Consider the following 26,146-nt stretch of genomic DNA (forward strand, 5'->3'; position numbering starts at 1 on the left):
TTGCTTTTATTCATATTGAAAATTATACAAGTTAGTGGTAATTACCTCCTTGTCTTGACTGCTAGGGAGGTCATGATTTCTAGGACAATTTTTTCCTTTTCTGTTTTTAATATTTTGTTTTTGCTTTTTATTGTATATTAATAGTTTTAGGTCTTGCTGTATACTATCACTGAAAAAACAAGCTGCTTCAAATCCTTTTTTTATAGTACTTGAGGTTTAACCAGTGTTTATTTGCCATCATTAGACCAAAAATTGTCGAGTGAACAAAACAGTAATCAATTCACTGTATCCCTGAGGCTGGCAAGGGATTAGAACAAACTGTAATTACCAATTGTGAGTTAGCAACCCTCCCATGTGCCTGTAAGTATATCAAGGGGGTGATCTATACATTTTCCAAAAACGAAAAGAAAAATTTTGAGAGAGTTTCCAAATCAAATAATTATGGAATAAAAATCCAGAAAAGTTAAAGAGCCAGTATGTTTGCTATTTTCCATGACGGGTTAGCCAGGAGAGGAAGCTGAAGAAGGGGAAAGTGATGTAATCACCAAACATAAGATAAACCAAGGAAAAATAACCCCTGCTCTACATCTCACGAATCTACATAAAGAAGTCCTACAAAATAGATTAGCGCATGTTTACAACAGGAGAACCTGATACGAAGGCAAGAGCTTCTTTACAACCTACAAACTCAGGCTGCCACGCTCTGTAACTCCACGAAGAGGAATCCTGTTGTTGCACAACCACGTGCGTTCACCAGTACAAGATGTACTTCCCAACCTCCTCCCAAAGCGCTGCCACGTGTGCACCTGACTGCAGAGCGTGGGGACACGTTCCTGACCATCGACGGTACTCACATTAGGCTGGGTCGGTGCCACTGGGTGGTCCGGTTGTTGTGGTTGACATAGTAAGTGCGACCCAAGTTGTCCACCTTTTCTTCCCACCCGGGGGGCAGGGGAGGGGGGGGAAGTTCCTCCTGGTGCTGAGACGCCGAGTCATTCGAGTCAACAACTTCCCAGCCGGGCTGTGGAGCACAATCAGAGGGGAGATGGTGAGGCTGCTTTGATGGCTACAGAGCATCTGTGCCCTTCGTCCTCGCTCCTGTGCTCTCCGGCTCTGACGGTGGCTTCCTGCGCCACATTTAAAGAAATTCCCAAAATAGGGCAAAAAAAAAAAAAAAAAAATCAATTCTAGGAGCGTCTCAAAAATATTCTGAGCCATGGCCAATGAACTGCGCTGCCCTCTAAGAAGATGACACTGCAGGGTGCCACTCGGATGGGGATCTGCACAGGCTGTCACGTTACCTAAGTCACGTTACACTCTTTTCGTATTTCGTGTTTGTTATTTTGACCTGACGGCCTCCGGGGCCGTACAAAGCCTTGCGGATGATACGGGTCACGCTACAGCTGTCATCTTTTCAACACCTCCGTAAGGTAAGAGGGAGCTGGGAAGATGAGCCCTGCAGCATGTGTGTTCTCGCAGAATCCGTGGCCTGCCCGGGCATCAGGAGGCCCGGGGCGCTCTCGCTCCCCAGGGAGGACAGCATGGAGGCGTCTCCAGGAGGAGGGGAAGCTCCTGGGCTGTAGGAAGCACGAGCTGCCAGGCAGCCAGGAGCAGCCTGGAAGCTGCCGCTTCCTACTCAGCCATTCCCCACCTGCTGCCGTCGCATCAACAGGCTTCCTGGTACCAGAGTCAGAGGTGCTTTTTCTGCAACACATATTTTCGGCGTTAAGTATTCCTTCCTGACATTCCCTAGTAAAGTCACTGGAAAATTAAGTAATTCACTGATTATTACAGCTAGAAGGTTGGAAGAGTGTGAAAAAAAAATTCCTTGGATTTGAGATAAAAATCTGTGGATGTGCTTATGAAATCTTAACGTTCAAGACTGCCTACCACCCACTTCAGTCCTTCTCACAGAGAGAGATGAAAGCTTGCACATGAAACACTGCCTGGTAATGTGACTTCTGGGTCTGAGGGGGGGGTTCTGTTAACTTGCCCATAATGCATTATTCACACATCATGTATATGCAACAGCTGCAAACAGATGTGCAAATAAGCCAGAGAGGTCTTGTAAACGGACATTTTCTGAACGATACGAGAATTTGTCTAACAAAACAGCACCATCTGAAGCCTGAGCTGAGAAGGTACCCATGGTAGAGGTACGTGACTGGAGAGTTAAAAGGTGGCCTTGCCAGGAGGGAACAAAAGAAAATTCCTCTGGACAGCTAATTTCAAAACGGCATTTCTACCTCATGCACGCTCTCACCTGTGGGTCAAGTGAGTAAGAAACCTGGATGAGTCCCCTAAATTATTTTAGCCACTTGAAGCAATTCCAAGTGCTAAAAGGAATTTACAAAGAGCTGCAAGTCCAAAGAAGTAAGAGCATTAAATATGTGGGGAGAATTTCACATGGCGGTGGGCTGTTAATAAAACAGGGGTATAGCAGTTTAGAAAGAGACCCCTCTTCAATGATTAGTGTTATAACATGAAATGAAAAGTCTATCTTTTTTGCTAAAAACCAAACACATTGGTAGATCTGTCAAAGACGTAGATTCATGGACACATTGAAGTTTCTTCACATTTAAGCTTGATAAACTTTTATTTCCTTAAATTATAAAGTCTTAGAGTGAAACATCAATATGCTCTTAGGCAAGGAAAACAGACCACGGCCCGAAGCCCTGTAGCTTACCTCCATCTCATCCCTCTGCTCGCTGTTTTCTTCATCTTGACCTCCATTTTTGGGCATATAGGCCATTTTCAATCGCAAAAATCCCTTAACTCGAGATTTATGACTGCATGATGGAAGAAAATCGGTTATAAAGGATGTGCCTTGGTTACATCTTTATGATGGTTCATATTTATGATGCTTTAAAAAAAAAAAATGCAATAGGAAAAGAAGTTGGAATTCTCCTCAGAGAAAACCAAGAGCCAAAGCATAAGAAACGGCAGCGGCCCGAAGCCTCACCTTCTTGGTCGGAGGAGAAAATCCTTAAATGTGTAGGGTCGCTCCATCGTTGGATCTTCTGTCTAAAGGAAGAAAAAGTAAGTTTCAATACTCCTGATAGTTTCGTATTTCAGATACACCCGAGTGGATTACAGAGAATACATGTGCAGGTTTTAGAACGTGAGCCTGGCGAAAACAGAGTTGGTTCCTTACCCCAGTACTTGACAATTAATTACACATTTCATAGGTCACAAAGCTTTACTCAAGATCCACTAGATGTCACTATCAACACCCATTTTTAGGAGCCAACCTCAGCCTGAGACAAATGACAGAACTGTAGTCGTCATTGCCAAGTGTAATTTCTAACTGCTGGGTGCAGGGCTCAATCTCACACTGCTGGAGAACCAGGGGTCACTGGTGCCTGCCTGCTTGTCCCTGTGATTCAAGAAACCTAAAAATGCAGTTAATAGGAAAACATGCGAGATCAATCTGTGAATGCAATTTTACTTTACTTTTAACATTAAAATATCATGTCATCTGAAAGACGGTTTCCTCCACAGAGACTGTCCTAGGTGGCGTCATCCATCAGCCTTTTGCTGGTGCTTATTTCAAGAAGCTATGAATGTAGTGGTGGTATTTATTCATTTTTGAAAGAAATCAGTATTTTATTGTGCAAAATCAGATGGTCAAAGCAAGCAGGCAACTGGAAAAATAAATGTTACTATTTCATTAATTTAAAAATACTATGTGCAGTAAAACTTCAAATACCTAGACTCTTTAATTAAACACAATTAAAAACATTTACTTCTGTAGCAAGAGAGACAAACCACAAAATGATTTATTATGTATCAGAAGGGTATGTGTGTATATATATGCATTTATATTTGTAACATTATCTGTTTATGTCACTCTCTGCTTTAAACTCGCGATGGCTTCCTACTCTGCTATTATATGCTGAAAATTCTTTCCTATGGACCTATAAGGTTAAACATGATGTGGTTCTTTTTTTTTTTTTGGCGGTATACGGGCCTCTTACTGTCGTGGCCTCTCCCGTTGCGGAGCACAGGCTCCGGACGCGCAGGCTCAGCGGCCACGGCTCACGGGCCTAGCTGCTCCGCGGCATGTGGGATCTTCCCGGACCAGGGCACGAACCCGTGTCCCTTGCATCGGCAGGCGGACTCTCAACCACTGCGCCACCAGGGAAGCCCTGATGTGGTTCTTAATTACCTATAACCTCACTGTGAACCAGTCTCTCCACTGACCCCACACTCCACCCGTCCTGACCTCCTCTGTCCCGCGTGCACATCACATCTAATCCTGCTCTGGCAGGTCCTTCAACTGAACAGCTCTGGCTCCAGATGGCCACAGCGGTCTCCACTGTGTCAACCAGGTCTGGGATCCCAAGTCACATCTTCAGACACCACATCCTAAATCGCCCCCACAGCCTCCCTTTATTATCCTCTGTCACAACATCCTGATTTACACCCCCTCTTCACCATCTGAAATTATCTTGCTCATTTATTTATTAACTAGTTTATTAACATCCATCACCTGTAGAATATAACCTCATGAGATCAGAGACTTGGATTTGCTTGCCACTGTATTCTTAGTGCCAAGAGCACTGCCTGACACAAAGTACCTGTACAAGTAGCTGATCAACCCACCTGATCTACAGTAAAGTACCGAGGCCACAAAAATTCACCATCACTCAAGAAAGTCAGTTATATTCTCTAGACTATTTTCTAAATTCAGACAACAACAACAAAAAAATCAGAGAACTTACCGACTCTAAAAATGGAACTGTCCATACACTACGTAGTTTAAATGACAGACACCACACACATCAGGAGGCAGACGTCCTGGGTCTGTGTCTTGGCTTTGTTACCTAAGAGCCATGTGGCCAAGGACAAATTCCTTAGCTCTCTGTGCCTCAGTGCCCTCATCTACAGAGTAGGGCAGTAACAGGATCTTACAGAGGTGTGACGATTAAACCAATCATCTGAGCTGGTATCAATACACAGCAAGTTCTCACAAGGGTTCCTGGCAACTTAACAAATGTTGGCCATTGTCATCATCAGCCAATTCTACATTTTCATGTCACCTGTGAGCACTGCCAACTCAACACTCTGCGAAAAGGCAGGGCGTTACAAAATGAAAATTCACCTCCATGGACATTCTCCAGTGTGAACAAGACTGTTATCTTGCAGATCACAACGGGATTCTTCCTGGCACTACTCAGGCTCCTGCTGGATCCTATTCCCTGGAGAAAAGCCCAGGGGAGACTCCCAGGACAGCCCTGAGATGGTAGAAAGCCATCTCAAACAGGTGGATGCTAACAGTATTATCGGCCAAAACAGATGCTGCAACCCCCTGTCCCTTTTGAATGTCCTGTGAGCATTCAAAAGAAAATCTTCTGGTTACACAGCAATTTCATCTTAAAAAGATTTGTTGCTTTCAACAGAACTGCAGTTACTTTGACATATATGTAATGAGGTAAATAACTTTGTGGGCAAGTGGAAGGGAATGGCCTTATCAGGACCTTAGACTCAAAACAGGGATGCAACAGCTAAAACCACCCAGGCCTTAGACTGAGCCCCCCTGCCCCCCTCGGCCCTTGACTGCACCACAGATCAAGGCTGAAGACCCAAGGTCTGGTCAGCCCTCTGATCACTAGGAAAGTCAACTCCCTCTCTGGGCCCAGGTGTCCTCACCCGTAGAATACAGGGAGTGGATAAAGGGTCTTTAAAGTCCCTCTAAGGTCTATGCTACTGAATCCTGTACACGTGAGAGAGAACCATTATCCTGGTACCAGCTGGAATTATAAAAGGGGTGTTCATCATCTGAGTTACGTTCAAGCACAATTAAGGTGCCAAATAATATCACCACCACCCCAAAAATGTCTCACTGTAGGAAAACTGAAATTTTTTCAGTTGCCTTGAGTGGCACTTGACTAAAATAGGAGAAATTAATGTTTTTAAAATAGCTCTCTCAACCCCAGCGTGTTTCCCATAGATACAGAGATTTTGCATCTGGTAGGGGTAATGCGCTGGGACTCAAAGGGCAGGGGAGACGCGACTGACGGACGAGGCAAGGAAAGTTTCCGAGGCATAAAAGGCAAACACCCACCAGAAACGTCATTCTGTTGTTAATACGAGTCTTGGAGTTATTTTTGTCTCTAAGTAATTATTAAAGACAAGTCATAAAATCCTGTATGAGCTTCTGGGCAATGACACAGGATTATCAGACAGATGTAAAAATGATAGTGTTCTTTAAAAGAAAATCAGTAAGAATAGGACAGTTACAGGGACTTCCCTGGTGGTCCAGTGGTTAGGACTCCACGCTTCCACTGCAGGGGCACAGGTCTGATCCCTGGTCGGGGAACTAAGATCCCGCGTGCCACGCGGCACGGCCAAAAACAGGGTAGATCCTGAAATAGGAAAAGAAAATGCTACAAGAACAGGACAGTTACAGCTACGTTCACTTCTGGTGCCACACTGTAAAAATAAAATAGAGGAGCTCAGTTTGAGTTGCACTACAGACGTCAGGCTGGTGGGACTACCTTGCTTAAAATACAGTCCCCAGGGGCTTCCCTGGTGGCACAGTGGTTGGGAGTCCGCCTGCCGATGCAGGGGACGCGGGTTCGTGCCCCGGTCCGCGAGGATCCCACGTGCCGCGGAGTGGCTGGGCCCGTGAGCCATGGCCGCTGGGACTGCGCGTCCGGAGCCTGTGCTCCGCGGCGGGAGAGGCCACAGCAGTGAGAGGCCCGCGTAATGCAAAAAAAAAAAAAAAAAAAAAAAAAATACAGTCCCCACCTCCTCTCTCCTCTACGTGCCTCCAGCTCGTCACACTGCCCAAGTCTCCCAGGTAACAACGTATGTCATCACAGTCGCCGTGCCTCTGCTTACAGCCAAGGTGCTGTTTCACAGAGCTGGATGGAAACTTGGTATCATCTATGTGTATGCCCTCATTTTATAGGTGAGAAAAACAGACGCCCGAAAAGGATTGCTAACTTATTAAGGTTACCAAGGCAACCTGCCCATCTCCAAGCTCGGAGTCAACTATTCCTGAGAGATCTTTTAAAGCTTGACATTTGGAGACTTCCGTGAATATGAATCTATGTTTTCTTAATTCTCAGATCTGCATAAAAGGTCAGATGACTAACCTTATTTACTCTCCCTCTTCCCTCCTCATCTTTTACTCACTCCCATCCACACTCAATAATAAATAAAATGGAAAAAAATATTAAAGACAGGTGGCATATTTGGAAAAGAAGCAAAGGAAATAGATCCCTACCATTCTAAATTCCTTGGGTCTAATTTCCTATCCTTTTTCTTCCACAAATAAAACTGGGAAAACTGGTCTGAGGGCCAAGAATGAAAGTGAATGGCAAGTCAAAATTATTTTCTTTCATCTGGAAGCGTCTGATAAAGCACCGAGGAACCCATGATCGAAGGGGGAAAAAGAAGTTTCTTTTCTTTCCATTATCACTCTTTACTCTTTCCTGTTTAAAGGACAAAAACCTAGCCAACACTGGCCTCCTCGGTAATCGAGGTAGTGAGGCTCCAACGCGCAGAGGGCACCCCAGCTTCACACAACCCTCCCGGCCCCGTCCCTCTGTTCCAAGTGGCCTCCTTCACTTGTCTCTCTGGCAGAACTCCAACCCGGACGGTCCCAATGCTCACAAGGGCACACAACTGTCCAGAGACCCAACAGTGGGCAGTGGGCCGAGAAGGACCCGTGGTGCCCCAGTCTGAGGGGTTCAAGTGCCCTGACCCTCTGGCTCTTCCTGGTAGGCTTCTCGGGATCAGGGACTTTATAGCTGCAAGTAAGCACAGCTTAGGAGAGCCATTCCTAAGATTTTAAGAGCATGGTTTGATACTGCAAATGCCACTTTCCACCAGCAGCTGCACCCACAGGCCTCTAGGACTGCAGCAAGGGAAGAAGGTTCTTCAGCGAACATCAGTTACTAGGTCTAAACTATGTTTTTCAAAAAGCACACCCAAAACCCACAAAGTAGGGTATTTAAATGATTAAAGATAACTTCCTAACAATCGGGAGAGGTTACATTAACTTCAGTTTTGTGGTCTTGAATCTTCTCCATCAAGTTCCTGATTTAGAAAAGAGCTTCATTCAAATGCTGCAACTTCTTAGACCAGAATCAAGGCAGAGATGACTCTTTTCTAAAGGAAGAAAGGTTCATGCTATCTTGGGGCAACAAGATAAAGCTTAAGATGCCTTGTAGTAAATAAGTGTGTATATATGTCAAGATGGAAGCGCGCTAATATAGATTTTAAAGATAGTAACAAAAGATTGCTTCTCTTCTTTATCTTAATTTCTATGATTCCAAATCTCTGGGCCTTTTCTCTACCTAAATTAAATATTCTTGGCATATTAAATAGGTAGAACTACAGAGAAACAGCCTCAGGTAGAGGAAAAAAGCTGAATGAAAACTCACCACGTAAAACTTGGTGTGGGAATCCCTCCACCCCCAGTTCCCTCCAACAGCCAGAATTATTATCTTAGGAAAAGGGCATCCAGAATCGTGTATTTTTCACCTAAGCCAGAGAACTCTGGTCTCATCTCACCTGAGCCACCTAATAGGGTGCCATTTGCCACGTGTGGCTTTTTAAATATAAATTTTAATTAATTAGAATGAAATAAAATAGATAAATTCCGTTCTTCTGTCACTTTAGCTACATTTCAAACGCTCGACTACCACATGTGGCTACGGTGATGGTGGCCCTGCTAAGCCACGAGTGAGGAAACTGCTTCACGGATTCTTCATCAGAGAGCAGAATTATGCCTATCAGTAAACGTCTGTTCAAGGAATAAATTCTCTATCAGCAAATGGGGCTGTAAAGAGTTAATTAATAACCAAATACCCAGTCCGATGTGTTAAACCTTGAGAAGGCTTGGAAGGGTGGGCAACGGCAACTTCACCACCACAGGACTGCTCTCCACTACCTTCTCTCATTATTAGTAAGACCTAAGTTCTTTAACCTAAAATTCGATGACATCAAACAATACTGAATCCACAGGCCACATAGCCATGTATATATAAACTGCCTTGACAGTGGTCATATGGCTATCAAGAAAAGAGCATCCATGATTTATCCACAAATTATATTCAAATGCTAACATCCATTTTACATGCCCACACTTGTGTTATCATACAAAGTTAACTGTGCTATCTTCCCATGAGTGTCCTACACGTATGATCAAATATACATATGAGAGCACCTCAAATCTTGGGACCAAAGCCATATATCCACTCAGAATATGCCAGTTGGGTTCTCCTACCACTAAGAGGATAAAGAATGCACCTTCACCTCTCCTTCTGCTCCCTTTGTGGTCCATCTTGGAGACTGCAGTGGGCTCCACAAAGCCAGTCAGTTTTAAGGAGGAGATATAGCACTCCAGTGTAAGCTCATCTGGGGACAGACTGAAAACTGGGAGGCTCCACTTCTCAACCGGCTCAGCTCCTGTGAAAGTCCTCAGTCCTCTCTGGTCTCTCCCTCTTCCACTCTTTTTTTTTTTTTTTTTTTGTGGTACGCGGGCCTCTCACAGTTGCGGCCTCTCCCGTTGCGGAGCACAGGCTCCAGACGCGCAGGCTCAGCAGCCATGGCTCACGGGCCCAGCCGCTCTGCGGCATGTGGGATCTTCCCGGACCGGGGCACGAACCCGCGTCCCCCGCATCGGCAGGCGGACTCTCAGCCACTGCGCCCCCAGGGAAGCCCTCCCTCTTCCACTCTTTAACCGGCTGGCTTCTATTCCAGCCTGGAGCCTTGGCACCGCTTCTTTCTTTGAAAGCTCACTCTTGCCTCCACCGAAACCCAAAGGTAAAATGTTCCCTCTACTGATGTGGTCTCTGAAGAGGAACACTCTTCTATTCTCTGTGAGTTCCACTCAACCTTTCAAAACCAATCTGCACTCAATCACTCAAGGGATTGTTGGAGCAAGTTGTTTAAAAATTTCACCTACACCTCTTAGAGTTAATACATAATTTGCCTTGACTGTGATGTGGTTTTCATGTTGGGGAAAAGGGAGGTTGGGGACACCCATGAAAGAACTGGCCAACCAGCCAACACTGCCGAAAAATGTGAGGCGGTTACAGCTTCAACCTGAACAGCATGAAGAGAAGACCCACTGATGTAGAAATACGTGAACAGTCTTCCTGCACAAAGGCTGAGACATCCATACGCTATCCACGTGACTTTAAAAGAACAGTCAGGGCTCTGACGGCTTATGCCATCAAGCATAAGCCCACATTCCACAAGCACCTTGGAGCTTCAGGTTTTTATATAGAAACAAACAAAAATATTCTAATGATACTACTTTTGCTTCCAATCTTTTGGAAGGGAAGGCGCTTGAAACCTTTCTTCCTTAACAGCTCCCCTGAGTAAGCAAGAACACAGTGCTTGCCATCGCGTTCCTTCCCAACAGAGCTTCACAGCTTCCTGGGTGAGACAGTCTTTCTTGGTCTTTAACAGCCAATAGCTAGAGCTGCAACACAGCAGGAGGCTCACACTAGGTGGTTTGAGTTCTTTTAGTGTATAGGCTACTTACACTATTTGCTCACATGAAGCCTTTAAAAACATAATAAAATGCCCTTGGAAGGCAGAAATGTGTGACTTATCCTCTCTCAGGTGCTACTTTAGACACTTGGTGCTGCTCCGGGGGAGGAGGGCCGGGAGGTGGAGCACGAGACCATCTACCTCTCACCAAGGAGGTCTTGGACCCCCATCCTATCGATACTGGAACGTGCGAGAATCACCTTTAAGCTCAGTTAATGTCAACAGCCCCAACTGTTTTGCTGCTCGTCTGAGTGGAGAGGAATGGTAGCAACGCCACACATGCTAACCCAGTACAACTTCTGAAGCCAGAGTGGGTGTTTCCGGCTGACAAGTTCACTCAGTACCAATAGCATCTTTTCTTTTGTCTCTGTGCCGACTGAGAAAGGCCATGGAAACACTAGCTTGTATAGATGTAGCCCAAGAGAAACAGCAGGTACCATTCCAGACAAAGGGAACAGGCGTTTGATTAGACCCAAGAGGTGAACTTGAAAGCAGGGACATTCCAGTGACAAGGAGGAGGGGTCTGACAGAAGCAGGTAGCTGACAAAGGAAGACAAACTAAGGAGCAGATGAGAAAGCAGCCAGTGACGCTGCCAGGCATCCGTGGATGGCTCAGATGCACTTGATTTTTACAGTTAAGCTATCTCCTATCCCCTTGAAAGGACCACCTTCTAGAAAGGGCCAGGGCCAGGGTACACACGCTTCTCCACTGTGTTGAGGAAATGCCGCCCTGAAAATACACCCAAACTGCAGACGGTTAGAAACTGCTGCTCAGAGCACGCGCTGTAAAGCAGGTGACCGTTCTTACCGGGAGATGACTAAGGGGTATGTCCACCTGTCCCAGGAAGTCGTCTCGTGTCTGTTGAGAAGAGAGAAAAGAATTAATGTTTCCGTCTATTTGCTGAGTGTCAGCATTCTTAAAAGTGTTTCTTTACAAATAGAGAAAGGTCCAGGGCCTGACATGGGAGAGCAGGGGGGATGGGTTGAAGGCAGAGACCCAGGTGAGGCACAGACAGCCGTCGCCTCGGAGACCAGTGAGCCCAAGGCCTCACACACCTGACCTTGAGCTGCCTGAGACTCTGCAGGGCATCTACCACCCAACCCATTGGAGACAAATCCTCTCTCGGACCTGGGGAGCATGCGATCAGTCAGGGAAGGGACACCTGGGACCCCAGAGGGTTTGGGGTCACAGCTTGCCCAGTTTAAAGAGAAGATGGTAAAGAAATGTTGGGACCATTTTCACGAATATTTATTAAGTGCTATAAACAAAAGAGCTCCTTGAGAGCTGAGAGTCTTGGGAAAGAGTCCAGTTATTAATATACCTTATACATTACTTATTAAAAAATGGCACGGAACTTTCAGTCTAGTAAGTACACTGCTTCAGAATCCAAGATCACGCATGAGCTACTGGTTACATTTTTGGACACACTTTGCTTCTTCCCCTCTCCATCTCCCACACAGACCTCGATGAAATGCACGTGGAGAAGCTCACAGGTGCCCTTTCAGACTCTGGGAAGCACCGGAAGTCGTAACTCAGGGTCAGGGGTCCCTGGTCTAGACCACGGGATGTCCAGTAGGTCACGCTGACACAATTTCCTGCTGTAGGAGGGCTTGTGTCAGAGCCTCTGATGCTTAGATGACCTGCGATGTGAACCAGAAGGAACACGACGACTTCTGTTACCCGTAAAAACACGCAGTTGCTTCTACCACATTCAAAATGCCTATTATAGCTGGAAAGTTCTTCAGACATATCAGACGTGTCCTACTGCTAGCCTGGGGAAAAGCCCAAGAGACAATCCTGACCTCCTCACTCCGGATCCTGGGCTCTTGTTTTCACTCCTTACTGGTTTCCTATGAAATTTTCTAATTTATAAAACACGCTTTTGAAGCACACTTGAAAACATTCTCTTCTTGCATTTGAAAAGCAGCAGCAGATAAACGTGAACAAGATTTACTGAAATGATTTGCTCCACGCTTAGAATTTCCTTTTATGTGATTAACTAGAAAACGATCTGTGTCCTCTAAACAATACATGAAGGATAATGAAAAATCAGTTACTACCGGCTGAGCGTGCACAAAGCAGGAGGAGAGCCCCCATCCTTCTGACAAGACTCCGCTTTCTTGTATTTTCTCAGCTACGTCTGCCTCAGCCCACCATGGATACCTCACCGAGCATATGGCCGTCAGGTGCCGACGCTGTATATCTTAACAAGCAGCGGTCAGCACAAGGCCCAGAAAGTGGACATCTTCACTGTCCAAAGAATTAGGGAGCAGTCCTATTCTGAATTTGTCTGATTTAACTGTAAAGCCAGTGTAAATGCCAGTTAATTCCACGATCAAAAACACAGAAATGGGGACTTCCCTGGTAGCGCAGTGGTTAAGAATCCGCCTCCCAATGCAGGGGACACGGGCTCGAGCCCTGGTCCAGGAAGATCCCACACGCCGCAGAGCAACTAAGCCCATGCGCCACAACTCCTGAGCCTGAGCTCTAGAGCCCACATGCTGCAACTACTGAAGCCCACGTGTCTAGAGGCTGTGCTCTGCCACGAGAGAAGCCACCGCAATGAGAAGCCCGCGCACCACAACGAAGAGCAGCCCCCGCTCACCGCAGCTAGAGAAAGCCCGCGCGCAGCAACGAAGACTCAACACAGCCAAAAAAAAAAAAAAAACCACACACACACAGAAATGTCTGATTCCTGACCATAAATTGTGTGTCCACCTAATGAGAGTAGTGAGGTCCTACCACTTGTCCCCTCTCCCCTCCTGCTACTGGTACTGATGCTGTGAAGGAACAGGACACGGGGGTGCAACCATCAGAAGAAGACAGTCTTACCTGAAGCTCCGTTTCATAATCTGCTCTGTTTGAATAGCTATCTATCGATCGTTAACCTAAGTGCATTTTAACCAAAATTCACAAAACATCCATGTGCCCGTGTTGTTTTGCTTGGGAGATGTTAGAGTTCTAAACCCATCAGATGAGTTCACCATCTGAACCAAGAGACAGGCCCCTGCTGCTCAGGGCTACAGTAGCAGAGCAAGTGCTATGGCAAGGCCTCATCTAATCCTCACGGCAGCTGTAGTAGGTGGGCACCATTATTATACCCATTTTACAGATGGGGAACCTAGAGACCAGAGAGGTTCCTAAGCTGGGTAGACTGGTTCCAGAGTCTGGGCTCTTAACTAATACACTGTCCCCCATCTCAATAATGGGCAGGAAAGCGTGGCTGTGTACCAGCTGTGGGCTTCTCATCGGGATGCTGGCTCTCAACAGTGTGGATGAGAAGGGACTCTGATGAGAGCACAGTTTATGAGACTTCGGGGAAGGGGGTTCTGCTAAAACGCTCATCTGGGATGTTATCCTTAACACAACCTCCTGTTCCGAAGTTTATGGGATCCCAGTGGTACTCACTGCAAAGCTAGGCGGCTTCACTTGTACCTTAACAAGTTTTCTCATTACACTGAAAAAACAACTCCTAAAACAGACGAAGACGGAGCAACCTCACCCTTAAAGTAAACAGAAGGCTCTCATTTTCTGGTTTACATCAAGGGCGACTGTAATAAAATCATTTTAAAAATAAAATAGGGATCAAGTGTATAGAACAGCACATGGTCAAGAGGTACTGGCTTAAAGAAGTGATTCACCAGTCAGTGGAACATGTTGGTGAGATCTAGGTTTCAAAACATCCCACTGTTGCCAAAAGCACAGACATTTCAGGCGATGGAAAATATTTAGGTTAGTGACACTACACCAACATTAAATGTGCCTTCAATACCACAGAGGAGATCTAGGAGGGACCAGAGGGCCTACTAGTGGCCTTTGCACCAAAATGAGAAGCTGGAGTATTTCAAGGCCACCTGGCTGTGCTGATATGGCAGGATCCCTACCTGCGGGCCCTGGAGAGCCAAGGTTTGAGGCCCTCAGAGCACCGTGAGGTCATCACTGCCACAGGATGACACCTTGCACCAATTTTATAAAAATACATTAATCAAGTCACTTAAATAATTTCCATTACAAAATTATTTCCATCAGGCATGTTAACGCTAAGAGCTTACAAAACACCAAATCAGTTTCAACTCACACAGTAGGTACTGGCGTTTCTTGTGCTTATTTTTAAGTGGTAACTGTTGTCAATTTCAACCTCAATTACCTGTCACACTATCCCAGAGGCTGAAAATGTGCAGGTTAGTACACAATTATAAATGTTCCCTTCTGACAAGCCATCAATATTTTCCCAACATAATGACAATGCAAAATGGAGCCCTTGAAATGTGTCACATAAGGTGAAACGAAAATCTATATTCCATTACTGGAAAAGTGAAATAAATATACCAAACAGTCTCTCTCTTAGAGTTTGTGTTCCAAATGACGATTAACTACATTCGAGACCATTCCTCCGAAGGAAAGGGACAAGTGTGTGCCCTTGAGAGGCCATGGAGAGGTATGTGAGAGGTATGTGTGAATATCACCGGACCCCAAAGCCTGGGGATGATCACAATAGCTCCAGTGAAACCCTAACACAGCCCTCGGGCATTTCTCATTGTGCGCACGGGCCAGAGATGCCAGCACTGAAGTGGACACCAGGCTTAGCTTTCCTCACAAAATAAACGAGAGGCAATTTCTCAAAGAACACATCCATTCAAGAAATACCACAGACTTTTGATCTTTAGGTTAGAATTCCACTCGAAGGATATGATCTGAATCTTACTACGTACTGATGCCCACAGAGGTCACTGTGCAAGAGCTAGGCTCGGACTCTGTGCGTTTCACATCGAAGCTGCACGGAGGAGGGAGACTACGTGGGGAGCACATCCCCAGAAGTAAGGGGTGCTGGCACGTAAAGCTGGGGTCGTGAAGGCTCTTTAGGAAAGGTATATCAGAAAGGACGGGCGATTCTTGGAAGGTAAAATGACCCGTGTGTATTATAGGAGCTATACATTAAAGCAGCGCTTTTTAAACTGTGAGTTGCAATCCCACTAGTAGTTCACAAGAAGCATTAAAACAAACTAGATATAATGGAATAAAAAATATTAGAGCCTCACATGAAATGTAAGTAAGTACTGTTTCGAGGAATTTCTTTCAATTACATACACAGGTGAGTGCGTGTACTAAGTTGTGATGTCAAATTAATTTCTTTTTGCGTGTCACCATCATGAGTTTAAAAGCCACTTAACTCCAGCAAATGATAACCATCCAGTGCTACCCATGTCCTAGAAAGCATTAAGGAGCAACTTCCAAGTAAATTATATCGAGAATTTCTCAAGACAAATGGAAGAGAAGTACCAGAGGCATTAGAACGTAAGCCACAGAAAAAGAATTTAAGAGTAAGGACATGGAATGATTACATCTTCATGTATTACAAATCAAGGTAAATCTCCCAACTCTAAACAGAGAGACAGAAGAATAACCTTTGCTTTGCTGCTAAACCAGTAACTGCTTCTTCCTTGCGAGGCACGCAGCCCACACTCGGGCACCAGCACCGACCAGACAGGGGAAACGGGTTCTATTTTTAGAGTGACTTTGGAAGCATGCACTCTGAATTATCTAAATAATGAATGGCTTGAGAAACTTTTGCAAAAGCTTTTAGACAAAATGTTATAAATATAGTGACTCTTCAACAGTCTACTGTCTGGAGAGTCACCTGGGTGTCGAGATGCACTTAGTTTTAGGTGCTGTCTCATTCCTCAAGAGAGCACGAAGGCAGCTTTACCATCACACACGAAAGGACGGAGGAATATTCTTTCTTCTCCGTCCATACACTCCAGCCTGTCCTCCGACAGCGGAGCTGCTGCCGTTCAGGAGGAGAGCGTGAGTTTGGCCTCCACCCACACCACCCATCGCATAATCCAACGTCTTACCACCTGGTGCCTCTGGCTTTTCAAGGTGAATTGTTTCAAAACGCAATGTCAAAATTACCTTAATGAAACAGCCAAGTGGAATTCCACTAAAAATAAAGAAAAAGGTCCAGTGATGACATCCTCTGAACGCACACGCTCTTACCAAAATCCACTTGGGTAAGCGCCAGAACACGAAACCCAGACAAAATTCAGATACTTTTTTTGCAAAACACAAAGAGCTTGCACTCCGCCAGCCTCTCTGCCATTTCGTTTAGAGGTCAGGGCTGAAACCTCCCATTCACTGAAACGGAATAAGGTGTGTCCTGGAGACACCGGCTGTTATTTCTAACAACAAATAAGACCTCCCTGTCAACAAGATGTCAGAGCAAACTCAAAGGACAGTTACAGGCTCTGTAAAATCACGCTGGGTAGGCGGGCGGAATGAAACCATGCTGGCTGGATGTGTGATCATGAAGGCCTCTATTTTAAGGGACACTTGGCTTGAAATACAGAAGACAAAACAGAACGGGTAGACAGAGCAGAGAACCGTCCTGCTGGCAAAGGCTACGGTAGCTCGGCAGTAGCCGCCAGGGTTTAACCAGGAGCATAACTAGACCAGTTCAAACTGGGCTGTGAGAAGCCAGCGCTCTTCAGGTTCCAGGGGAGTCCCCACTGCTCCAGGGGTCCTGCTACCACCTCAGGGATGAGGTGCGCTTGACGCCACCTCCTCCCTCCGGGTGGGTGGAGGAAGCTCCAGGGCACAGTCCAGACCTCTCTCCCCTCCAAATGTAAGCATCTTCCAGGCCAGGGGTCAACTGAGGGCCACAGGAATTACAGCCTTCTGCCAAGCTTGATACTCTGAACTTAAGATCCAATGCAAACACTGGGCAAGAGATTTGGGAACCAGACGCACAAAATGGGAGCCGCACTGCTGAGGTCACTGGCTCCTTCAGGCAGGGGGTCACCCATAGGCAGATGATGCTACACTGTGTCCGGCCTGAAAGGCACAGAGACTAGGTGCCCTCACCTCCTAGGGGCGGAAGCTAACTGGCACTGCACTAGATAGAGACATGTAACACGAGCCACATCTAGAACTTGAAAATTTCTAAGTCCCACAAAAAAAATAAACAGGCGAAATTAATTCTAAGAATATATTTTAGTTGACCCAATATAGCCAAAATATTCATTCCAACATGTAATCAATATGCAAATTATTACTAAAAGTGTCTTACATTCTTATTTCTGTGCTAAGTCTTTGAAATCTGGTGTGTGCTTCTCGCCTACAGCACACCTCGCTTTGGACCACCTGCGTTTCAAGTGCTGGATAGCCACAGGTGGTGGGTATCTCTGTACAGACACTGACCATGACTGCCACATCTCAGAGGCATGAACAGAATGCTGCAGGGATACAGCGGGGGAAGTGACTAATTCTGTCCAGGGTCAAGGGCAGGCATGACTTTACGAAGGATGAAGTCTTCACGCAGGGTCATTTCTTCTCTGGAGAAGTTTTACGATCAATTTTTCTGCAAGCAATTTTAATGATAGATTAAATGTATAAAGAACGAAAGAAAGTAAAGATACCTCTAGATTCTGTTGTTTATCTGTGAACTCAGCTACCAATAAATAGACTTTAATAATCTGAATGAAATGATCCACACCAGACACGTTTAGTAACCAGAGCGGGGTAAAAGAATGATCGAAGGATGGGGAAAAGGGCACCTAGGGACACCATGGGTTCAAAGTCATTTTTATAGTTTGATTTCATTAACAGGTTTACTGCTAAAAGCTCTTCCTCACACTTCAAGGCATTTGAGACTAGCAGCCCATCTCCTTGTCTCGCTGGACAGTAGTTTGGGTGTGCGGAATATCGTCCTCAAGCAAAAACAGATCACGTGTAACATAAATGCAGTATGGTATAATTCTTGGAATTTTAATGAGTGATGACTCCGAGCTACAAGAGGTACTAGAGGTACTGGAGCTACAAGAGGATGCTGACTGACTTTTCAGAGGAGCTTTGCTTTGGCATCCCAGGTAGGTCCTGATAAGTCTTTTTCTGCAATGGCTGTGTTTTGGCTGAAACCACATCTCTGGCCAATGGCCTCTATCAAAGTTTGCTGGGGGGAGAGCTCCATCCAGCCATACTCTGGTAAGAACCTCAAGACCGCAAAGAATAATAAGCTTACGAGCAGCTCACCAATCGTGTCTCAGAAACCTGTTATTAGCAGGTTAAGAAACTTGCCCAGGGTGACTGAGTTAGTGAACAGCCGCCACAATGAGAACGCAGGCAGGCTGGCTCCAGGGTCCATGCTGTCAGCACCACAGAGTAACGTCACACTCCACGGACTTCAAAACGAACATTAACAGGCTCCCCCTACCCACAGAAGACTCCGATGTGCTGCTGACCCCACCTCCACATCCCCTCAGGTGACACTCGCCAGATACAGTTCTTGCAATCTGTAAACCCCATGGAACATAATCTCAGCACTGTCTGTCCTGTGCATATTCTTACATGTGTCCTTCTTTCCTTACCTGTATATTAATACAAAAATGAAATGAGTGAAGTATACGTTTGAAAGAGAAATGAAATGGAGCTAAAGACTTCTTATTCTTTGATTAATCCCCTCCCCCTGCCCCAATATCTTTTAAAGCTGAGCTCTTCAAACTGCAGCAGGCAGACCTCGGAGGATAAACAAAGACTTTCCAGGGAACTTGGGCATGCGAAGTTTTAAAGAAATCATTTTCTAGACCCCTCCGTAGGTCCTCTTCCCTAAGCTCGATGTGCCTGAGAACAGAGTCTGTCTTCTGCTCCCTCGCCTTTCCTAAATCACAACCCCCTTCTCCCACTTTCCAGAGAAAGGTGTACTTCTCACCCTTCCTAATCTCACCACGGTGCAGTTTTCTGGGTACAGTTTGAAAAGGCACAGCTCCCGAGCTGAGGGGACACGAGACAGACTCTTACTTCCCCTGGACGACAGGCTCATGGAATGACAATGTCTTGCATATTTACCATCCATCCAACTAATTTTGTTATTTATTTGATTTAAAAAATGAGGTCAGATTTTTAAATGACAGGAAATAAACCTGATATGGCTGACGTGTTTTTAGCAATAAGGACTGATTTGGTTTAATTCAATTTCATGGCAGATATTTTCCATAAAATGAGCTGTATCTGTGATCACAAGATAAAAAAGAACCAAAATACTGGATATGTTATGAAATATATTTAAAGCACACACAAAATACTCAATACATTAAAAATTACATCTTTTGCAACTATTGGACTAATAACTTATCAAGTTACTGATAAATTAGAGATGTCATCTTAAAAAAATGTGTGAGAAATGGTTCTTCAAAATTCTTTATAAGGTTTACTGAGCAGAGACGTTTGGAGACCAGAGTTTAAAGCACACAATCGATCATCAAGTCAGGTCATTAACTGGGTTGTTATTAAAAAGTTTCCCTCAAAACTCATTAAATATTTAAAGCTTCCTCCTCCAAGGGACAGGGCTGCAGCCATGAAAAGGAAAGGCTTCCCCTTTCCACATACTACGCTGGTGAGAAAAACAGCCTGGAGAGGAAACCTTCAAAGCTTTGTGAAAAATTAAGCAAATGATTCCATGCACCTTCAGACTACACCATTTAAAATAAGGAATTTGAAGGATGAAGAGGAATGTCAGTTTCAGATTCCAGCAGGTGCAAATTTAAGAGCAGCAGCGTGTGGGTCCTCTTCCACTCCAGCGCCTACGAAGGACACCCTGGGAAACAATGGCCCAACACCTCCTCCTTCTCGGCTCTTTAGGACAGATCAACATCCACGGGTACCTGAGCGCAATTCTTCTGAACAGAAGCAGCAGGACTCAAGTGTGGAGGTAACCAGGGGCTCCTGGCCTGGCTGGACGTTACGGTCTCCTGGGAAGCTCTCAAAGCGCTGCTCTACCCAGGCCTCACCTGAGACAATTAAATTTCTGGTAGAGAGGCCCAGACCCATGTGTGTTTTAGAAGCTCTCCAGTTCATGCTTATCTGAGGCCCGGGTTGACAACCAGTGAGTAAACCCTCTCGGTTTTCCTTCTTCACGAAAGAGCAACTGTGACTACCTGTTAAACTGGTAGAATTATACTGATTAGCAAACTAATATTAAATCGCAGCCTCTAAAGGTATAAAAGAGTTCGTGTTCCCTGCGTCCCAACCCCAGAGCTCCCCTCCTTTGTGCCTCTACTGTCCTCCCAGAGGAGAACTAGCTGGACCCATTTACACGTGTTGGTAAAAATAACTGCCCGGGCCCGGAATGTGGATGAGATGGGGGAGGGGGACGATTTCTGGCCACCCCTGTTTGGAACCCTAGCCCTCTGGCCTGATAGGGCTGAGATATTAATAGGACTGAGACTCACAGGTGCACAGACAAAGCACAGAGATTTCACTGGTCATGGCCAAGGGCTATCTGCTTGCCATTCTAATACCAGGGCTAAAAAGACAAATCCCATTTCAAAATAGAATCAGAGAATGTGGTCTTCAGGAGGGACCTCAAAAGTCATTCAGTGCAAAATATCTGAGACTCCTCTCTCTGTCCATCCTTCAAGTGGGTGCTCACCCCGCCTAGTTTTAAGCACCATCAGTGATGGGGAGCTCACTACCTACTGGGTCGGGAGAAAGGGTATAGGCTTTGGACGCATATACGCCTAGTTTAAAAGTCCCATGTCTATCTAGAAACAGCTGAATAGCTAGAGGCAAGTTTCTTAATCACCACCAAAGGTTGATCATCTCATCTGTAAAACGGGGATAGAAACAACTTTATTTTGCACAGTCACTGGGTATTAAATGGGACAATTGGATTCAATAAGCATAATTCCTAACCCAGGGCTTTTTACCCTCAGCACCACTGGCATCTGGGGCTAGATAATACTTTGTTGCAGGGGACCGTCTATGCTACGCATTATAGGGTTTTAGAAACATCCGGCTTTTATCCACAACATGCAAAAGCAACCCCTGCCCCTCAGTTATGATAACCAAAAATAGCTCCAAATACTGTCAGATGTCTTGTGGGGGGGGGGGGGTCGGGGGTGGGACGAAACTGCCCCCAGTTGAGAACCGCTGTCCTAATCCACTTCCCCCCCTGTACTCCGTAAGGCGTTCATGGCATCTTTGGGCAATTCTGTAAGAATGTTCTCGTGATCTGGTGTTCGTTTTTCTTTCACTCCCACCCCCCGAAGCACCAGGGAAGAAGGAAGCGTAAGTTAAGTTTCTGCACCTCGAAAGTGGCAAAGCTGAGACCTGAACAAGAGTCCCCCTGACTGCAGCACTTAACATTTGTTTCTACGATACCACGTTCTCTTCAGGGCTAGCTAATCTCTCACAGGGGGATGTGAGTGGCTTAATCACTCATTTGAAGAAAGTTCCGTCCTTACCAGTTCTAGCTGGTTTCCCTCTCCCCCTCCCCCCACCCTGCGAGCAAAGCTTCATGCACTGGACGATTTCCTAATTAATTTGTAAAACAGAGAGTGGGACAGAATTCACTAGATGGCTGCCAGGAAAATCCCTGAGAAGCTGAGACTGGTGGCTGAGCTCCTTCTCCGAGTGAGCTGTGTTTAAGATCAACAGCAAGAGCTATGCAGTTATCAGGAAGGAACTGAAGCTCTGGGCCAAAAGCGTTTCCAGAACAAGGAACCGCGCTGTAAAGAGCTATAACTGAAAGCAGACAGTTGGGCTGGCGTCCAAGCCAGGAAGGCCCAGGAACATGGGAGAGAGAATGTGCGCGTACTTTAGATAAAAATCACAGGGGAGAAAAATGCCCCCAATACTCCCTTCCATGTCGCATCAAAAGTCTTGAACAATCAAACCAACGAAGACGGGAGTTAGCATCACGGGCACCAAACCTTAAGTCTTCAACTGATGTCTCGAAACACAAGGCAAACCTGGGAGAAGAAAGCTGTGACTTTTTCTGAGAATCGCGGGGCACTAACACTCAAATGCCCACATGCGGTGCAAGAAGTGGTCGAATATCCATGTTATTTGTGAACCCCACTAGCACTGGAACCAGGATGAGGCCAGCGAGGCCCCGAGAGCAGAGCTGCTTATGCTGATTTAAGTGCTTACTTAAATGCTGAACTCCAGATGCCTCTCTTGCTCCCCCTCAGTCCTTGCCCTGAAGCCCACCTTTGTTGCCATGTATGCCCTGCACCAATGACTCAAAGGAAGGGGAGGTACCGCCTTTGAGAAGCACACGGCCTAGATGCACGGGTTCTGAATTACAGGCATGGACGTGAAGTGCGCCAGGGAAAAGAATCCCAGAGGTTGGCCCCTTGGGTGCTAGTCCTGGCTCAGGAACCAACGAGCTGCATGACCCTGGGCACTAAGCCTTCCCTGCACCAGGTTCCTCATCTGGAAAATGGGGCAAGGACCACCTGTACTTCCTGTTTCATAAACCATCACACACCTCAAACGTCAGTGTGTGTGGAAGCTACTGTGAATGTGATTAAGCTGCCCTATTAATGAATACTTCGAGAGTTGAGAAATGGGAGGAGGCGGGAGGATCCCTGCCGATAACCAGCCAACTGTAAAGCACACGGCTTTTTTAGAAACTCGATGGTTCAATCAGTCTGGTCGTCAATCAGAAAACTTCTTGTATTGCCAAGAGCTCAGCACAGACAGTCTGAGAAACCCGGTTCCATCCTGAGGGCAACCCACACGAAAGAGCCTTAAAAATGAAATGAACTGTTGTAAAGTTCATTATCCCTTAAAGAATAAATACATGAAAATGGAATGTAATGTCAAGGACTGAAGGAAGACTAAATAAGCATAAAAAGGTTAGTCTAAGCTTCGAAACGACTTCTTTTTTTTTTAAAGATGATCTGCAGTGAGGCTATTCAACAACTTTTAAGAAGCTACACAAAAGAATCCATTTATGTATATGTTGGTTGTGTGGAACATGAAAGCTATAATCCTAAAGAAAACTGTATCATAAATAGTGATCCCAAGGCTAGACTACAAAGGCTCAGGACATCTATGAAGTGACCGGAGCGTGAAGCAGCACTCACCTGGGGGCTTCAATTACCCTCTGCCTCCACCCTGAGCTTCTCGGCTAACATCCCTCACTAGCTGGGGCGACATGGGGCCAGGATGAGCCCCTATCGACATCATCCCACTGTCACCCCTCCAACTTGCACACTGGTGGGCACTTCGTAAGGCACCTGCAGGGAATGGCAGGGCGTGGGGGCAGTGACTCTGACAGCAGAGGTGAGTCACCTCCGGAGCTGGGTTTGGGGCCAGGGCAACGGTCTAGGTCATCCTAAATGTTAATGAGAACTCTGCATTACCCTCCATCATATTTCCATGGCTTATTTTAATAGGAGTTAAAATTTCCCTACAAAAATCTTTAAGTAAAACTAAGGTCATTACTTTACCTTGGGATGTGCAGGTACCAGCTTGAAAAAGCACAGGCTGCATCAGTGACTGCAGGGATCCAGGCACAACTGGGGAGCACTGCTCTCTCTCTGATCTCGAGCGAGCTACTTAGCTACTGGAGTTGTGAAAACAATACGTGCAAAACTGGCACCAGACACTGAATAAAGGAGATGCCTGACAAGTAAATTAAACCGTTGTTATTCTACAGTATACTTCCTTTTCCAGAAAGAAAACCAGGAAGTCACAAATTGGAGACTGCCTTTATGAGCTGGTCTATGTGTTCATAGCCATAAACTGTACAGAGGTCTATACAAAAAAGGCACATAAAAATATAATTACATTCCCATGTAATTCTTAACCTTCTCATTGATCAGAGCATCCGACTGCATCAAAATTAAACTTCTAGTGACCACCTTCCTGGGCCAAACATTAATTACTGGAACACTGAAGTGGGTGTCAATCTACAGCAATGGCCCCGGGAATTTGAACGCTCTCAGGTAAACAGATATAAGGTAAACACTTAAATGAGCTTTAAACTGTCATTCTTTTTTATTTTTTTAATGAATGAATTAATTAATTTTTGGCTGTGTTGGGTCCGTTGCTGCACGCGGGCTTTCTCTAGTTGCGGCGAGCGGGGGCTAACTCTTTGTTGTGGTACGTGGGCTTCTCATTGCGGTGGCTCCTCTTGTTGCAGAGCTCGGGCTCTAGGCACACGGGCTTCAGCAGTTGCGGCACGTGGGCTCAGCAGTTGTGGCTCGTGGGTTCTAGAGAGCAGGCTCAGTAGTTGTGGCGCATGGGCTTAGTTGCTCCGCGGCATGTGGGATCTTCCCAGATCAGGGCTCGAACCCGTGTCCCCTGCATTGGCAAGTGGATTCTTAACCACTGCGCCACCAGGGGATTCTCCAAATTGTCATTATTTTATCTATTTTCTTACTTGAGTTTTTCTCCATACTTCAAAGGAAAAAGTATTGAAGGAGTTACCTGGGGCCCTAACTCATCATGGATCTAAGGAGAATTCTTAGATTTCTATGCCTTATTATCTCCATTATAAACTACAGTAATTCTAAGGCTCTTTATGTGTGTACAAGTCCCAGAACTTAACAAGATAAACTTACTGTACCAGTCTGTCTTGTCCTTAGTGACAATTTTGGATAAAATATTAACTTGAAAGTTTCTATAGTAATCTGTAAATCAAGCAATATGCACCTACTTTCAATTTAGAAACTGACAGAAAAACCTAGAACAGTAGAGAGAGTGGCACATGGCGCAAACCCTGCCCACTGGAACCTCACACTGCATCATGGTGGAGCCCCTCCCGCCCAGCAGAGCCCAAAATACACTGGAATTCAATCGTGTTTATTACACTGAGTGGAGCAGGGGCTGTTTTGACTACCATGTCCAAAGAAACTACAAGCATGACTTCTTCCACAGACCGAATTCTTTTCTTCTCCTTCTGGCATGACTCTGAGGACCAGACACCTGTGCACGGCAGCACTGAGAGAGGGTGGCAGTGGCTCTGTCTCTGACTTTCACTCTACTCCCAGCCCTGCATCTTATTTTGATGGTGGCTTGATGCAGTTACTTAATCTCTCTAAGCCTCAGTTTCCTCATCTGCAAAGTGGGGATGATAATAGCAACACTGAGATGTGGTGTGCGAACCAGCAGTAACTTTCATACGGAAAGAGCCCAGAGAGTGTTAGCTGCATCAGGACCAATAGACGGAAGTGGGTATTAAACCCGAAAATATTTTTTCAGGTACAAAGCGCAGCAAAAACTTATTTTAAGCTGGGGGTAGTAACCCTCCCGAATGTGTGCATGACACAATGCCTTGAAGCTGTAAAGCAACAACAACGGTTAGCACACATGGGACACTCACTCTGTGCCCAGCACATTCTAAGTGCTTCACGTAACTCACCTCCCTCTATCCTCCCGACAAGCACATTACGGACACGCAGACTAAAGCATGGAAAGGCTAAGTAATCTGTCCAAGGTCAGACAGCTGGTAAGTAGCTCAGCCCAGATCTGAACTCTCACCCAACACGTACAGTCTCTGAAGAGTCACGCAGGCTTAGCTGCCTGTATTCACAGTATAATCCCCAATTCTTATGTCCTTTGTTTTCTTGCTGGATAAAAAAGTCTTCTTAACCAGGCGCTAGCTCATCTTTGCCTGTTCCTTCAGGAGCCCGTGGGACATGTGGCAGGTCATTAAGGGACCCACTTAATTACATTTTGAGAATAAATTACAAACTTGAGCCTTACTTTGGATGCCATTCTGAGAAAAACTGAGAAGAGTTACAACTATGACTCTTAAAATCGTATAAACGCCAGAGAGTCTTTTCTAAGCTCTCCACCACCCTCATCCCAATTCATCTCCAAGAAGGGCCAGTGGAGGCAAGG

The 26,146-nt window shown here is 45.7% G+C and overlaps 1 protein-coding gene across 8 annotated transcripts in view; it reads right to left on the reverse strand.

Annotated features, from left to right (window-relative positions):
- Positions 1–26,146, reverse strand: part of NEDD4L (NEDD4 like E3 ubiquitin protein ligase) — a 338,971-nt gene that overhangs the window by 75,422 nt on the left and 237,403 nt on the right. For 7 of the 8 annotated variants that reach the window (XM_032654296.1, XM_032654293.1, XM_032654292.1 and 4 more), the window contains 4 exons: positions 11,324–11,374; positions 2,963–3,024; positions 2,687–2,789; positions 855–1,021 (listed from right to left, as the gene is read on the reverse strand). In XM_032654296.1, coding sequence (XP_032510187.1) covers positions 855–1,021; positions 2,687–2,789; positions 2,963–3,024; positions 11,324–11,374 — 383 coding nt within the window. Of the gene's footprint in view, positions 1–854; positions 1,022–2,686; positions 2,790–2,962; positions 3,025–11,323; positions 11,375–24,869; positions 24,875–26,146 lie in introns of those variants that run through there. The other variant, XM_032654298.1, reaches the window with a different exon arrangement.

Source organism: Phocoena sinus, chromosome 14, assembly GCF_008692025.1.
Source record: "Phocoena sinus isolate mPhoSin1 chromosome 14, mPhoSin1.pri, whole genome shotgun sequence".
In the NCBI taxonomy this organism is placed as follows: Eukaryota; Metazoa; Chordata; class Mammalia; order Artiodactyla; family Phocoenidae; genus Phocoena; species Phocoena sinus.